Genomic DNA, 17,937 nt, shown 5'->3' with positions numbered 1-17,937 from the left:
GTAACTGGCCTCGGAATGATAAAAGGCGAAGTGCTGCCGCACTACCAGACACATCTATGCTCCCGCCGCGGGCGTGTGTGCCTACAAGCCGCCTCTCACTGTCCCTACCATCAGCCAGACTTGTGCCTCTATTTAGCGCCCTAGACCGCGCTTCCCACACAGTGGTTGGTCTGTTAGGTGCTACAGTCGGCCCGCTGTTATTTGCAAGGCTTCATAGTAAGTCCTGTAACTGGCCTCGGAATGATGAAAGGCGGAGTGCTACCGCACTACCAGGCACTCACCCTGTGTGCCTACAAGCTGCCCCCTACTGTCCCCACCATCAGCCGGACTCATGTCGATTCCCGGCATGCTGCCCTTCTTGTTATTGACTCAGGTGCGTGTATTTTTAGAAGCGGTTTTCTGTAATTTCCGCCTGTTCACGCTGTTTTGTAGCGCTATGCAGTGGAGCCAGCGCAAGCCAACGCACACACGGGCATTGCCGGGCGTGCACGGCTCTCGGGTCCTGATTCACTTGCACACATGTGTGTCTGTGTGCTGTATGTCCCTGTGTGTCTGAATGTGTACTGTGTCTGTATTTATGCGTTGTGTATCTGTATGTGCGTTATGTGTCTTTATGTGTGCGTGTGTTGTGTGTCTGTATGTTTCTGTAGGTGTGTGTGTTTGAAAATGTGTGCAAGTGTGTCTGTGTAAACGCATTGCTAGGCTGCACCAGTGCGTTTTAATCGATTCAGCTGTACAATGTCTTCGAGGCATGAACAACGGCTTGTAGGCCACATGGCCATGCCGTGTTGGTGAATGGCTAGGGCGGTCTATCCTAGGGATACTAATATGCCACACAACACTGCACAGAGAAAAAAAAACAAGCAGGAAATGTGGCCAGCCCGTCCCCCAGTAATAAACTCGTCCCCCCCACTAGCTTCATAAACAAACAACACCATGCCAGCCTCCGGTAAAACAACAGTCCGGCCTTGCTGGAAACTCGTCCTCCTTGATACCCTCCCAAAACAATGTACTCTTAGTACAAAGTCCTGTTCTCCTCTTCCTCTGTACTAGCTCCACTAGAAACACCTACTATTGCTCTTCCTCTCCAGTGCCCTCACTACAGTTCCTACTGCTGCTCTTCCTCGCCAGTGCCCTCACTACAGCTCCTACTGCTGCTCTTCCTCTCCAGTGCCCTCATTACAGCTCCTACTGCTGCTCTTCCTCTCTAATAACATAATTACACGCCACATATTAACACTGCACTCAATGCAACATACACTCATAATACCACTCAGTGCCACATAGTTACAGGCCACATAATTACACTCTATCTATCTATCGCATCACCACAGCATCACTCAGCACCACCACAGCATCACTCAGGGGCACCACAACTATTCGCTACCACAGCATCACTGAACGCCACAGCATCACTCGTCGCAACCACAACATCACTCAGCGCCACCACAGCATCAATCTGTGCAACCATTCAACACCAACTGGTTCAAATATGTTCTCTCAATGTTTCAAGCTTTATTACAAATGTCACAAAAAGAGGTTAATATTTCACTTCTGTTCTTGGACTTTCGTCACAATAAAATACACTGAACATAATCTTCACAAAAATTGTTATTTTTAATATCAATACATCTAAGTCACGTAAATGCAGCACATATTGCATTACAAATGCTATAGGTGTCACATTTGCATATGTTAAAAGTATTGGCATTGTAAATGACAAAGCTAATAATTTTGCTATTTTCAAAACCAACACATAAATAAAAAATGTGTTATTTGCAATACCAATAGCTCAAACTTTCCTAATGTGTGACCTATTGCATTGCAAATGCTTCTGTAAGGGGAGGCAGTGGTCCTTGGGACCACTGCCTGCCATTAAAAAATAATATTGCATGCATTTGCACAGGGGAAGGGTCCCCTGGGGACCCCTTCCCATTAGCGAATGCATTACCACCTACTTGAAGTAGGTGGTAATTTGCAACTGTTTTGCGACCGCAATTGCGGTTGCAAAATATTGGTATATAGCTTTGCGGTTGCTATTAGGAAGGGAACGCCACCTTCTAATAGCAAGTCGCAAAACAGTATTTTGCGAGTCGCAATTTATTTGCGAACCGCAAAATACTGTTTGTACATGGGCCCATGCTTTTTCGCATGCGCAAATGGGTCTAAGACCCGTTTGCGCACTCTAATAAGCATTGTACTTCTGGCCCTGTGTGCACAATCACAAGAGCAACTTATGCTCCTCATGTTTGAGTGTCTGCTTAGTTTCGTAGTTGCAGCCAAAATAACTGATGAAAAGTTATGAAAAGAGCAGGTATTACGACGGTGAGAGGGGTGCCATATGGTTGTACTTAACACATTTTCTAGAGTTTGCAAGAATTTGATATCCCAACAGACAAATTCTAGCAAAGATGCCCACACAGACTTGGATTTGTGAGGACAGCCAGCCACAGACACATGCAGTGATGGCACTACTACTAGAATTAGTAAACAGTAGGATAGCAGTGTCACAATTATATTCCACTTTATTAAATGTGTGCAAGACTGATTTGGAAATGCTGAGAATGACCTGTGCTGAGTATTTGGGAGAGAAACTGAGTGAGATACACTGCAAAACATATACCTGGGGACACTGGGAGCCACTAGAAATGTGGGGCTGCTGATTGCTTCCTCCTCCATATTTGGTGCCTGTGACTAAGGTTGAGCGATTTTTAGAAGAATATGTTTGGCAGAATTAAAATTAATTGGGATACCTGATCACAAAGTCAGGGGTGGTGGTGCTACTGGGGCTTTGAGATCACAAGACTGAGGCTATGTCTTGGGTAGATTGAATCCCAAATCTTCTGCAGATGGCAGAATAGTGATTCATAGTGGCAGCATAGAGCTCTACAAGTGGAGCCACTCTCATTGACAATATGTTATTGTAAGCTTTAGTCTGTTCTCACAATGGGGCAATGTTCATATGACGTACCTGGTTGTCAGAGAAGGTCTAAATCAAAATAGGGCCTGATTACGATCTCGGTTGGATTGCAACTGATGGCCTGTCAGTTGCGATCCAACTGGCATCTGCCCTTGCATTCACCCTGCCGCATTATTATGCGACGGTTGGAAGCCGCATGTGGAGGGACCGACTGCAGCTGTTCTGGCGGGCTGCTGTTCCGACGTAATCCCTACAAAAAGGGCGGTGCCTTCTCAGGTACTGCCCTAGGGATTACGATGTCCCTTTCTATGGCGGTCTAACTGCCACAGAAAGGCAGACAGAAAAGGACTTTAGGGACCCCTAGCAGGGCCCCCGTCACAGCGCGGCCTCTGTCCTGGCTGCCGGTCCGTTTCCATTCCGACACTATGCCAATCGGATGCTCGTCCAACCGGCATCGTAATTAAGGCCTAAGTGTCCCTTGAGTGAACATCTCACCAGATGGATACAGCTGCAATGTTGCATCTGAGACAGTATTGGATCAGCATTATTACATCCAATGTTGCTTAAGTCAGTACCTTTTCTTGGGGTTTGTGTGTTGGCAATATCAGATTTGGTTATAAGCGGCCTTACACTAATGCCTATTGTCCGAGGTATGTGTGTTCTGGGTGAGGGGAACAGGGAGTTTAGGCTTTGGTTTCTGTTTTATTTAATACACAAGAGAAAGTCAGTCAGTCAGGTTTGCTTTTGCAATGAGTTCTTGCAACTCACTGTTGAATTTGTTCTACTATGTTTTGAACTTTGGTGATGTGCTGCTCGCATACTTGTAAAATAAGAATATTGAAAGCTAAAACAAAAAGTAATACTAATCCACTGCCTTCCATATGCTTTGCATATGTTTTTCTAAAATTTGAAGAACTGAAATTCTCAATCATGACTTCCAGTATAAAAGCTTCAGGGCTGAAACTAGTAGGCCTGACTCATAAATTCTTTAGCCTGAAACTTACAATGCTTTCTTCATCCAGTTCAATGCCTTTCTTAGGAATTGCCCAGAGTGAATGACGGAAGAGAGAGAGAGAGAGACAATAATAAGAAAACTTTATTTGCTTCTTCAAAAACTACACTTCTTGCCTTTTAGGCTCTTTTCATTTACATCATGCCCGCGATATTTACTGCTCCAACATATTCTTAAAAAGTCTTCAATTGTAAAGAACAAAGGGCCATTTATACAACTACAACACGGAAGAAACCGCTCTATAACTGATTGGCTTTTAAACTTTTCCAGATCCTGCAATATAGTGGCAGTATTGAAACATGTAATGACTGGGAGGTGCTTAATGTTTAAGCATACAAATGTTTCTACATAATATTTTTTCTCTTTGTCTGCATATAAAGGACTCTCCTCCTGGAAACTATCAACGCCCTCAGCGCCAAGAAGAAAAGTTCATTCAAATCGAAAAAGTAGGTTTTGTCTAAAAAATATAACGTAGAGATTGCAAGTATACTCTGTATTTCATTTTCTTAATATGCACAGTAGTTATTGATTTGAAAGGTTTCATATTTTTTGGGTCACAGGGCTCTAGATTGTCTTTTGTGTTAGCAGAGTGTCCAGAATATTTGAGGAATAACTATTTAAACTAGAGCAGACTTGAGTGAGGTGCTTTGCGAAGACAGCATACCAAGAAAAATGTAGAAACGATAGAAGTCAGATGGAAATATTATTAATTGGGGTTAATTAATAGATTGCATAAGTTATATTCAGAGTGCCTCACACGTAAGATGCTTTAAGCTTCGACCATACAGAGTGAAAAGTTCACAGACACACCGTACTGAAAATCAAGATTGTTTGCAGAAGTCATACACATCCTTTGTGGATGTGAAGCTAGCCAGAAGTGAACAGCTCAAAAGAGGACTAATGGTTGAGGTATGTCAACCACCAAATTTTTAGGTCGAGCATTCGAGACCTCTTGTATATGCTTTAGTATATTCGTATATCTTGTATTTACTTTAGTATATACTTATATGTGTATGTACTTTGTGAGGTCAGGAGATCAGCCCTAGGACTTGTCTACTTCCACTTAGGGACTTTTTTCTGTTCAACTGCCTCTAGTTAACTGTCTTAATAGAAAACGACCAGCAGAGGTCAGTAAAATACAAGAATTGCTTTCTGCTTAGGGACTTTCTTTTTAAAACGTTTCTGGCAACTGCCTCCATTTACCTTTCTTGTTAGAAAACGACCAGCAGAGTTCAATAAAATACCAGAATCACTTTAGCATTCTCTAGATTCCAGTCCAGAGAAATTGTCTTCCACGAGCAACTGATAGACAATATTTTTGACAAATCTTGTATTTTCAGTGATATGACCACCGAAGGCCCTGATTTTATATTAAAAAGAGAGCTTTGGACCATACCATTTTTTGCTGGAAGGCAAAATTTCTCTCCATGTGTTCCCATACCTGGCATGTCACACAGTTTGGTGCCTATTTTCCCTCCATGTTAAAGAAAAGTAGATGTTTCAGCACCCAGACTAAGGTGCTGCATAGCTAAATACATATAATGTCCCAAAGGCCAGACAGATTACATTGCAAATGCTTGTCACTTCAGTTGCCACCAGTGAATGGCCTTTTGAGGACTGTAAGTGTCTGAATATGTTGGTAGAACTATAATCTCTTCAACACGTACAAAAATCTGTTGTTTGAGTAAGCCATTTTAGTAATATAGTGAACTATCAAAATAATTTTTAAACAGCAACCAATGTTGCTATCATATTGTGTGGCCTGTAACGGCTGACCCATATCAGGGGGTAATTTCAGAGTAATTAATTTTGGGGATTCCAGTAACTCCTGAGGTGCAGAAAAAACGGAGACTACAGCTGAAACGGTAAGGTTTCTCTCAGAAGAGAGAAATTACTGAGGCAATCAGTAATTTCTGATAACGTTTCAGTGGTTATTTCTCCTTCTACCCTAGTTTCTCACCCAGAGCTTTTCGATGCCTTCAGGAGTTGCAGCTCATTGGTGAAACACAATGGGTTTCTGGTGCTCCCGCTCACTTTTTAAATCAGATACCTTCTCTTCTGAGGTTGTACCTTCTGTGGTATTGGGCCCCTGTGGGTCTAACATGGTTTCTGACACATGCTTTTTGATGGATTAAGTCACTTTAATCAGAACAATTTGTATTCTTCTGATGACTTTGATCTTAAGACCCTCATACAATGAATTATAGTAGTCATTGAATAATTGGAAATAGGGACATAGAAGCAAGTCCCTTAAAAAATAAGGAAGGTAGGCAATTAAAATAAAACCCATTAGGAAATAATGTTAAATTACATTCAATTATTTAAAATACTTACAAAAATAAATAAACATAATTTAATGTTAATATATGTATATAAATAGTGTACAGTTATCATTTGATCATGGAATATTTGAATACCCAAATTAATAATATTTTGTGTTAATAAATATTTTCCCTATACTTTCTCATAGGGAAAATTCACATTTGGGGCAGAAATGTCTGCTCTGTAAAGTATATGGACATTTTTTGAAATTATTTAACTAGAAAATAAGTATGAAAAATATTTTATGTTAACTAATAATGTAAATTGATTTTGTATATTGTAAATATAGAACAACATTTTAAAATGCTTCTGCACTATTAGCTTAATTTTGAAATAAAGTATTAATCAATTGAAATATTCTTTTAAATTAATATTATTTCTCTGAAATTTTAATCAAAAAATAAATTTCCACCTAAAGATTTGTTTCTTTTGCATTAACAATTATCAAAAATAATTTACAGAATGAATCAAATGTAGCTATATTTTAATAGAAATTGGTACTATAATTTATAAATTCAAAATAGAACATTAACATATTTCAGAATTTACTTGTGTGCGCTTTCTATTAATTTTGTTAATATTATAGTTATATTTTTAACTATTGCAATTAATTTAACAACATTTTCCTGTGAGCTTTTATTTACGTTTCCTAACTCCATTATTTTCCAAGGGGGAGGGTATTGCTGTACAAGTGGTCAGCCATGTGCGGTACTGGAAATACTGTTGTTATTTTTTGGTTTGTTTTTTCGGGGGGGTGGATAGTAGTGACCTAACACTTACATTTTGTGAATAATCAAAAAGTAATAAACGTACTCAAAATGGTAAATTACTCAAAAGTTTGTTAGCTTTGTGAATCAGACTCCTTATGTGCAATATGTTTTAAACAATTGGGGCCCTGGAGTTCAGAAAAGTGCCCTCATTGGTCTATGACTGTGCATGGGAAAGATTTATGACTTTCAGGGAACCACAAGAGTTTTCAAACTTAGGCTTGGAAAACAGCAACAGTTCCTGTCTCCCAGGCTTAGCCCTAACAAGTTTTTGTGAATTCCATTTACATTGGGGAAAAACACTTGTGTATATTTGTGCATGCAAACATATGCTGCACCGGTGCAAATTCACTTGTTTAAACTGTTATATCTTTTTTTTTTCCAGTGGGCAATATTTACCCCAATTAAAAAGATTTACTTTTGCTCTTGTCTGGAATACATTTCTTACATTTTCCAGGGTGGTAAGGGGTTGGAGAGGAGTTAGTGAATACCCTTAATCATGTAAGTTTGTGAGTGTGCACAATGTAGGAGGGCATTCTAGCCCTTAAATTACTTATGGCATACTCCCAGCCCCTACTATGTAGGTACGTTTGCTCACAATTATGGTTATCAAGGGAACTCTGGATCTGTGTGATAATCGGTGTGGTGAAGTGATAAACTGCAGGTAATTCCAAGATCTTCGACTGGAAACCTAGGCACTAGGGGCATATTATCAAGGACCGGTGTTAAAATTATCGCTGTTTTATCGGCAGGAAACTGCCGATAAAACGGCGATAATGAGCTTGATAATACACCCTTGTTAATTTCCAAAGAAGTCCATGTTAACACCGGAACATGGGCTTCTATGGGAACTAACAAAGGCGTATTATCAAGCCCATTCTCGCCATTTTATCGGCAGTTTCCTGCCAATAAAACCGTGATAATTGTAACACCGATCCTTGATAATATGCCCCTGAATTGTATGTTGAATCTGAGTTTCTTTACAGTAAAAGTTTGTAAACTTGAGTTGATGTAAATTTGCCACAAGACTCTTCTTCAGGAACTGAGGAAGTAAGAAAGAGCAGTAGTACAATGTTCTTTTTTTGATAATCAAGTTTATTGGTTTTTAAGGAACAAATCACAAGATACATTGGTAGCAAAACAAGCACATTATTTGGATAAAATACATTTGAGAGAGAGACGACAGAGACTTGTAAGACTTTTGGAATGAATACAAACACTTGCCTATGAATATTCTTGTACAAGACGCACATGCGCCCCTTAGGGCATTGATTGAACCATTTGCCCATATCTTGCAAAAAAACTCGGGACAGCCCCGGGCCTAAAAGAGGGGCTCCTCCTGAGTTCCACACCAATCCACTCCCCGTCTCCTTTCCCGCATAGTAGGTGGCTTGACCTGGGACCAGAGTGCTGCTATATCGCGCTTCGCCACCGTCGTACGTAGGAAATGCTTATCGACCCGGGAGCCATCGAGGCCATCAAACACAACCAGGACCAAGTGTAGTGGGTCATGAGGAACCTCCCACCCCAGGGTCTTTGTAAGTTCTAGTTCCACCCCGCTCGAAATGGTGCAAGGACAGGGCACTGCCAAATCATGTGGTAGAAGTCCGCAGGGGCGTAACTGCATCGCGTGTAGCATGCATAGGGCCGCATACGGATGCTGTATAGGTGCGCTGGAGTGAGTTAAGCCGTATGGAGGTAATAGAGTTGGACTAGACGCAACTTGGAGGCGGTCGTCAAGGTCTTGGGGGCCATATGGGCGTCTCTCCAGTCCGCATCCTCCTGAGGACCCAACCATCCCTCCCAGCGGGCACGGAACAAGTCTAGGGATGCTGGCCATTGTTCACTAAGGAGCGGTAAATCCACAACACCCCCCCTCTGCCCAGGTTCCCCATCGTCACTTGGGCCTCAAGGGGGCTGAATTCCGGGAAGGAGGGGGGAGACGGAATATGTACTTGGAGGACATGCCTTAGCTGTAAATATTTATAAAATTGGGAGGAATGGAGGGAATAGCGTTGCTGTAAATCTGCAACGATCTGATGTGATCCCCTACCCAGACGTCTCCTAGCAGCGAGATCACAATGTGGTCCCATCGGAGAGACAAGATCTCCTTTAGCCAAACAACACTCCACAAAGACGTCTGCCTGGTGAGTTTCCCATCCCATTTTGTGTGGTGTAGGGCTGTGTGCCAGGCCATAAGCACCGTTCGGGTGACGGGGGGAAGGGCCTGTGATATGGGGGCCCCGTACAGGTAAGCCTGGAGCTGTGGAAATTCCAATGACCGGAGTTCCACCCGGTATGCCGGGTCAGACCAGCCACCTGCGAACCAGTCGTGGATCATGAGGAGTCTCGTGTCCAGGTAGTAGAGGTTGGTTACCCCATGCCCCCATTGTAGCGAGGTATGCAGCCGTGTGCCATGGACAGTCGCGGACTTCCGCCCCCCCCCCCCCCCCCCCCATAAAAACCGGGTGAGGGCACTGTCTAGTTCCCGAAACCAGCTCCCCAGGAGGTGAAGGGTAATATTTTGTAAGTTGTATAAAAAACGGGGAGGACTATCATTTTAAAAAGGGCACTCCTGCCAAGGGGGTTGAGAGGGAGGAACTACAATTTATTGAGATGCGCTTTGGCCTTGGTAACCAGGGGCGTAATGTTCAGGGCCCATTTGAGTTCTGGAAGGAGGGAGATCCACACCCCCAAGTTCTTGAATGACTGCCTGCGCAGGGGAATGGTCGTTTGCCAGTCGAAGCAAGCCCGGGACGGGTGTAGGGGAACCAGTTTGGATTTCGCCTGGTTGAGCCAGAGGCTGGAGACCCGTTCAAAGGCAGAGAGGGCGTCCAAGCATCTTGGACCTGAGCTCTCGGGGTCCGCCAGGAAAAGGAAGACGTTGTCAGCGTATAGGGCGATCTTATCGATCTGACAAGGGTCCCAGGCCCAACCTCGGATGTGGGGGTCCTGTCGGGTGAGGGAGGCCAGGGGCTCCATCGCTAACGAAAATAAGAGCGGCAAGAGCGGGCAGCCCTGGCGTGTGCCCCTTTGAATGGGAAACATCTCTGAAAGCACACCATTAATGAGTACCCTTTCCTTAGGACTGGATTATAGGACCCGGATAAGGTGTCGAAACGGGGGATGAACCCATCACCTCTAACAAGTCTCCCAGATAGCTCCAATCTACCGTATCAGATGCGTTTTCAAAATCAATGAAAAGCAGGGCCAGATACGGGATGAGGTGGTGGCGAAGGGCAAGGTGAAGGCGGCGTATGCAGTGTCGGGTCCCCCGGGCAGGCATAAAGCTGCATTGATCTGCATGAACCAAATCTTGCAAATGGGGGCGGATTCGTTGGGCCACGGCAGTGCCGACAATTTTTACCTCAGTATTTATGCGGGAGATAGGGCGGTAATCTGCACATGCAAGGGTGGGTGGCTGTGTCTTTGGGAGGACCACAACTATGGCCATATCTGGCTCTGGGGGGAAGGACCCTGTGTCCACTACATGTTTAAACAATTCCACTAAGTATGGGACCAGTATGTCACGGTAGGTCCCATAGTATTCTTGGGGGTAGCTGTCGTGCCCTAGCGTCTTGCCTGAGTGTAAAAGTGAAATGGCCCAGTGTATCTTTTCCGGGGTGAAGGGAAGATCCAAAGTCTCTGAGACCGTCTGGGAGAGGTGGGGCAGCTGAGTCCCGGTCCGGGACAGCAAATCAGCCAGAGAGGTTCTGGGAGGTTGGGCTGCGTAAAAGGCAGCATAGTAGTCCGTGAAGGTTTGGGCGATAGCTCGAGAGGTGAAAGTGAACACTGGTCTCATCACGGATCTCAGGAATAATGCGGTTGGCTTTGAGGTATGACACTAAATTGTGAAGTAATTTGACATTTTTATCGCCCCAACTGTACATGCGAGCCACGGAGGAGCGCCATATCATTTTAGCGGACTCCATCGAAATTTGACAGATCTCTTTGCGGATCAGTGTAAGCTGTCGGAGTCGTCGCTGTCAGTGTAAGCCTGGGCTCTCTCCAGCTGTGCCGCTTGGGCCTCCAACTGTTCCGTGCGCTTTGTATGAACCAAACCTCTAGCAACCCCCGTATAGTGGCCTTGCAGGCCTCCACAATGTTCCCGGCAAAGAGACTGAACCTGTATTAGGCGAAAAATATTGCCTCAGATCCTGCCTGAGGGAATAAATGAATTCTGCATCCTGCAGAAACCAGGCATTGATCCACCATGCCATAGGTGTGCCATTAGTGGAGTTCCTGAGACGGAGGGAGATGGGTGAGTGATCGGAGATGCCACAGGGCAGAATTGACAGTCTGGGGCTGGTAACAGGAGCTAGTCGATACGAGAGTGGGTATGGTGGTCCGCCGAAGTGTGAGTATATTGTTCTCGACGGGGATTCCACACCCTCCATGCATCGCAGAGACCCAAAGCAGAGGACCACTCAGATAGGCGTTTAGCAGAGGCAAGGCAGGACGCAGATGGAATACCTGTTGTGTCGCGGGATGGTTGCAGAATGACATTGAAATCGCCTCCAATGACCGTCAGACCCTGTGGAAAGGAGGAGACTACAAGTGTAAGACGGTGAAGGGCAGAGGCCGTGGTGGCGTGGGGGATGTATACACACAGGAGATTAAAAGGGTGTCCATCGATCTTACCCATCAGGGCCACATAGCGGCCTTGTGTGTCCGTCTCGGCCTGCGTCAGGGTAAAGGGAAGCCCCTTCCGAAGCAGTATGGCAACTGCCCGGGAACCCCGTGTAAAACCAGAATGCCAGACCCTGTCAAACCCATACTTGGCGAAGAAGTTGCATAGTGTACCCAGAAGGTGTGTTTCGTGTATAAACAAGATATCAGGCGCGTGTCACTGGGCGCTACCAAGAACAGGAGTGTGTTTTATGCGGTCTAGTAGGCCGTTGACGTTCCACGACGGGGTGTGGAGGGATCTATGTAAGGTGGACGTCATCGAAGTGGAAAGTGTGTGGAAGAAGTAGTGCAAGCGCAAGCAGCCCCGGGTCCCAAGAGAGGCAGCGTCCCATAGCCGGGGCCTTTGGGTAGAAGTTGTGCAGTCCAGCAAGTCTCATGTCGTCGTCAATGGCATACGTGCATAGATAGCTACCAAGAGAAACAAAGAAACAAAGAAAGGCGGCCCGTAGGTGGCTAAAAACAACAAAGAGTTGGGAGACAACGGTCTACCCACCCTCCCACGCCCCTCAACACCCACCTACCTACACTTCTGAAGATAAAACATCTGTCGCCCTGAAAGGAAAACAACTTAAAACAACAACCCACCAATGAGTCTAAGAGCTAAGCTAAAACGGTTAGCAGAACAGGAACAAGGCGGAGATGGACCCCCCTCCATAGAGTCGGATAAGAAATTTGTCAACAGCTGCAAATACTTTTAGGACAAATATGCAACAAGGAAAGACAAAGAAGTCCAGGAACTGAGATATGAGGCAGGTCACAAAACGTGGTTGCATTGAAAATGGATCGCTCCCAATGGATAGATTAGATAACAGTATTGGGTGCAGGAGCAATTTGGGTGATTGAATAGGGAACCCCTGCTTTAGGCCAGAGTTCAAGGTCCCTCGTCTTCCCCGGTTCCACGAAGCGCAGGGTATCCTAGACAGTTCGGAGTCGGATATAGCATGGCGCAAGATCTCATAGGGATACGGGATATGGCTCAAGTCAATCAGGGAGGTAGTTGGGCTGGGAGTGGCGGACCCCTGAGTTGAAGCATGAGAGGGAGGGCGCTGGGATGGTGCACCCAGTGATTGGGAAGCCTTGCAACAATGGTCGTTTTTCCTACTGGACCTAGTCCGGCGTCTCTGGGGTTTAGGCAAGTTTGGGTGGGGCTGCAGGGGGGTCCTGCTGGGAAATGGGGGGAGCGGCTGATTCAGGAGGGGCCGTTCTTCCGTGAGCCATGTCCACGCTGCCTGGGGGCTGTCGAAGAAGAATGTCTTGTCTTGAAAACAAGACCGTAGCGAAGACCCAGGTTGCGGAGTTTCTGTTTGACCTCATCGTAAGTTCGACGCTGGGCCTGCACCTCCCTGGTGTAATCCGGGAAGACCATGATCTTGTTGCTTTGGAACATCAGTGGACCCTGCACCCTAGCCTCCCTGAGAATGACATCTCTGTCCTAGAAATTGAGGACCCACAAGAAATAGGGCATGGTGGGAGCCCCAGGTGGAGGTCACGGGGCCAGGGAGTGATGGGCACGCTCGATGGCGAATCAGGTCGAGAGGGACTCTTTGGGCATCCAGGAACGCACCCAATTCTCCACGAACGTGTCCGCATGGCCTTGCTTAACCCCTTCGGGAAATCCTATAAGGCGTAGATTGTTTCTCCTCGACCTGTTTTCGGCGTCTTCGGCTCTTCGGTGGAGCTCCGAGGTCTGGGTCTGGAGACGAGCCACCTGAGTCTTAAGTTGGGCGATGGCGTCTTCTTCCGTGGAGATACGGGATTCCACCTCAGTAATTCGCTCTGTGGCATTGCGCAGGTCTTGGCGAATAAGAGTCAAGTCTACCCTCACCTCGCCAATCTTGTTTTCGACTGACGCCTGCGACGCGCCTATCGCCTGAAGGATGGTGGAGAGATGACCCCCGGTGGGGACAGGAACATTAGATGCCCCTCCTCCAGGATCTCAGTCTGACGTGGTAAATTGGTCCTTTGTGGTTTGGGTTGGAGGGGTAGGGTTCTGCATGGTGCGATTCCTGCCCATTGCCACCAAGGACAGGGTCCGGCCACCGCACTGGCAGGGGGGTGAACAGCGATCCCAAAGAGGAGGGGGGGTGACACCCAGACCGTCAATATTCAGAACCGGGCGCTCAGGTCCACCCCCTCAGGTCCACCGTGAAGAACCAAGTGGAAGGCGGCTAGGCCGGGCAAGACGACAGGGATAACAATGGGTCCACAGCACGGTCCCCTCGTCCAGCAAAGTCATCTTTGTCTCCAAAAGAGTAGCCTGGGTCAGATGGGGGCCAAGTAGGAGCCGAGATCTGTGATGAACTCCGCCGCCAACACGGGCCGGCAGGAGCAGGTGAGGCCCAACTTATCTTGCCCCCGTCAATCAAAGGGAGGCACCCCCTGATGAGAAGAGTGGTCTGTGAAAGGGGGGAATTAAGACAAAGGAGGAAGGGGGGGCAGCGGCACCAATGCTACCCCTTGGCACTGCCACCCGACATGATGGCCGATCCCCAACCCCAGACCCCACTCACCAGTGCCCTGATGGTGGGGCCACAGCAGAGTCTCATACGCCCCCAGGACCAATCGCCCGGCAGCAGCCGGGAGGCCATTATACCCATGTAGGTTTCCGATGGTGGGTGGGTTTGAGCCCAGGGCAGCCCAGGCGCCCGCATCGGGGAAAGGCCCCACCAGAGATCGTACTGATGAGGGGTCCACAACTCCACGTGCGACACCAGGTGGCCCAAAAGCAGTGCCCTTCTCCAGGTCAGTGGCCGACATCGATGGGAGCTTTGAGGAGTAGGCCCAGGACTGCGAGGAGGGGGATAAGGATAACGATGGAGGAAGGGGGGTGGGTCACCAATGTTACCCCGCTCACCGCTACCCGGCATGATGGCCAGTCCCCAACCCCAGACCCCACTCACCGGCACGATGTTGGTGTAGGTCACAGGAGAGTCCCGGACGCCTTCAAGGTCACTCGCCTCGGCGGCAGCGGTGAGGCCACTGCACCCACGCTGATGCAAGACAGTTGGCGGGTTCGGACCCAAGGCGTCCAAGGCGTCTGCACCGGGGAGGCCCCAACAGAGGCCACACCGATAAGGGGCCCACAGCTCCCCGGTCCACACCAGCAAGGCCCAGAAGCAGCGCCCCGCTCTAGAACCAACAGGTGACAGCGGTGGGCCCTTGAAGAATAGGCCCGTAGGTGAGTGAGTGATTAATCTCTCCAGTGTGTTAATTGGAAACATTCAATAGAAATTGGTTTGTAGTTCTACACTGCCTCTCACCGGCTCACCCGATGAAACAACTGGGCGCCACGCCGGGGGGGGGGGGGGAGGCACGTGGAAGGGCCAGAAGAGGGCCCGCTCCCTGCGCTACTGCCCGACTGTGGCAGCCGAGGTCAGGTGGCTGATTCAAGGAGGCGTTCAGGAGTAGTCCCCGGGGGCAGCAGGTCGAATCAAGAGGCTGATTCAAGTCCCCGGTCTGGTCGAGCCGTGGCATCTGCCTCACCCTCAGCTCAATCCTTTATGTTGCCCCACACGACGTCTGGTGCTGGTGGGATTGAGAAGTACTCCAGCACCGAAGGCCCGCCTCCAAGCAATCTCCAGCACTGGGGGCGAGCAGATGGACCCCAGATACCGCCGCCACCTCAGTGCAGCCGGGGGAGCCGGGCCGTCTAGGGAAGTTATCAGGGTCGGAGCGCCAGCGGGTCTGCCATCTTGAGGATCCGAGGCCGCAGGATAAACAGGAGCACTCTTGGCGACTGGAGCTCCGATCCCTCTGCAAAAGGGATCGGATCAGAGCTGAAGATGCGAGGAAGCTCCGCAGACAGACGAAGGAGGTAAGCAGCAGCTGCTGACAGCGGGTGCAAGGCAGATGACGGAGGGGGTCCGGAGTACTCTTAGAGTGTGACCGCCATCTTGACGCCTCAACGCAGTAGTACAATTAGAGTAATTATATATGCTCTGATTTAATCAGAATAACATTGTAAAAAATCTGTTCGCATTCTGAGTGCCATACTGTGAAAAGTAAACAACTCTAAATGTTGCCCTTTTATAAACTGTCCATCTGCATAAGCAGTGTTTGTGAATATTCAAATATTTGACATAAATAAGGTTCTGGTCTCAGCGGGGGCCTGCACAGGTAAGCGTGGTAGGGCAGGACAAGGCGCAGCAGAAGGGGAAGCCAACAGAATAAATATTAATTATTTATTTAATTATACCTATTCCGTCATCTGTCGACTTCCCCAATCACTGTGCTTACCTGTGCCTGCCACCGCTGTCTGGTCTGTTCAGAGTGCCAAATAATCTGAAATTTGACATACTTGGAGCTTTGAGAGTGTCCAGACCTCACCTAATAGGAGCCACTGCATAATCAGAAAGACTACTTGTCAGAGCGGTGATGTAATGAAAATTCTGCCATCTTTTGTCACCTCATTGCAGAGCAACAAATGGCACAAGTACATTTTTTACAGGACACATGTATTTCAAAAGCATTTCATCCCTTGGGCTAGTACATATTTTAGAACACCCCACACCCCTGCAAATGTAAATTAGCCAACACCCAGACATTAAAAATGATCCTAAAGCAGAGCAGACATGATCCAATGTTTATTTTTGTCCTGCAACAGTTCACATATACACCAGAGCGCTAAATTATCTTTTTGTAGGATTCACAGCAAAAAAGTAATGAAATATGATTATTTTTTCTAATCCCATGGAAGAGGCTAGAATTAAATGGATGGGAGACCTGTGAGGGCGGCGGCCCTCCATGTCAAGATTTGAATTCGTAAAATCCCTAGGGCCTCATTTATGAGGTTTTGTCGTAGGGAAGCGCAGCGCGACTTCCTGCTGCGCTTCGCTACGGCAAAAGGAAATGGTAGGAATGCACCGTATCTAGAAGATACGATGCATTCCTGTCCTTTTCCCCTGCGCAAGCACACAACGGGTTGACGTGCGCCAATGCAGGCACCTTTGCACCGTGGTGCAAGGGTGCCTGCGTTGCGGGGATGAATATTTTTGTACAGAAAGGGAAACCTTTCTGTACAAAAATAATCACAAGAGGCTTTTTCCTCTTTCTATGTGTGCTGCAGAAGCAGCGCACAAAGAAAAAGGAAAAACAAGGAGAAATAAAGATATATCTTCTGGTTGGGCCTCCCTTACGCCTCCCCAGGGGAGGCGTTAGCTTTTTCCGCAGCCTCAGATTTACAATTTTTCGTAAATCTGGGGCAGTGTCAAAAGGCCAGCAACACCCATTGCACGCCCCTTTAATGCAGAACACTGCGTTAAAGGGACTGATATTTCTTAGGCAGAATTAAGCCCAAAAAAGTGGCTTAGTGCTGCCTGATAAATATCCCGCAGGTTTCTGCGCCACGGAACGTCACAAAAAGTGACGTTCTGGACGTGCAAAGAGTCTCATAAATGAGGCCCTTACTTTTTTATTCCAGCACCTGTCTGTTAAAGGGACAGGGCATGCTATAAAAACACAGGCATTCTGCGAATGGCATTGAGGTGAGATCTTCCAATTCCTGATATCAACAGCCTGCATTCACAAAATGGAAGTTTTACCTTATCAGTTGGTATCCAATCAGTGTTTTTTAATTGCAGTTATGATCATTACCCATTGATTAGGTGCTGGAAAAAGTATCAATGTTTGAAATGGCATGGAAGGGAGCATGCAGCATGCCGTGGGCCTCTGCAACCCGGCCCCTAATACTGACAGCTTACATTCACAAAGTGGAAGCTGTCTCTTTCGGATATCATTATCCAATCAGTTTTCTGCAACCTCAGTTGCAATCACAAACCATTAATACTGGTGCTCACAATTTGGAAGTGAGTCACCAGTGCACACTGTGAGTCGGAATGGCTTTCTGATTTTCTTTGTACCTGTAGTATAAAGTGGTTTGCCTTTCACAGTTGCAAAACCTGTGATATTGATATTAGGCTGTTGGTTCGAGGTAGGGCCTGGAAGCTGGACTGTTGTGCATACAAGAAAGAGTTGTTTATACATATGCCTGTATTAGGTGAGTGATTAATCTCTCCAGTGTGTTAATTGGAAACATTCAATAGAAATTGTTCTGTAGTTCTACACTGCCGCCAGTGAACTGTCACATTATTTAAAAATGCGAGCACCATCACGTTTGTAGTGTTTGGTGTCAAACCACTTGGATAAGGTATCTGTATACCTTCTTAAAATGTTAGTAGTTTTCATTTGATGCCTCGTTGAGACAAAGTTGTTTCCCCAAAATAGTTTTT

The 17,937-nt window shown here is 46.8% G+C and overlaps 1 protein-coding gene across 1 annotated transcript in view; it reads left to right on the top strand.

Moving 5' to 3' along the window:
- Window positions 1–17,937, top strand: part of LOC144773802 (uncharacterized) — a 3,430,469-nt gene that overhangs the window by 1,063,783 nt on the left and 2,348,749 nt on the right. The window contains exon 8 of the mRNA XM_078658904.1: window positions 4,313–4,378. Coding sequence (XP_078515030.1) covers window positions 4,313–4,378 — 66 coding nt within the window. The remainder of the gene's footprint in view (window positions 1–4,312; window positions 4,379–17,937) is intronic.

Source organism: Lissotriton helveticus, chromosome 8 (genome assembly GCF_964261635.1).
Source record: "Lissotriton helveticus chromosome 8, aLisHel1.1, whole genome shotgun sequence".
NCBI lineage: Eukaryota > Metazoa > Chordata > Amphibia > Caudata > Salamandridae > Lissotriton > Lissotriton helveticus.
The sequence above is the reverse complement of the archived record's forward strand: the minus strand, read 5'-3'. Positions and strand labels throughout refer to the sequence as shown.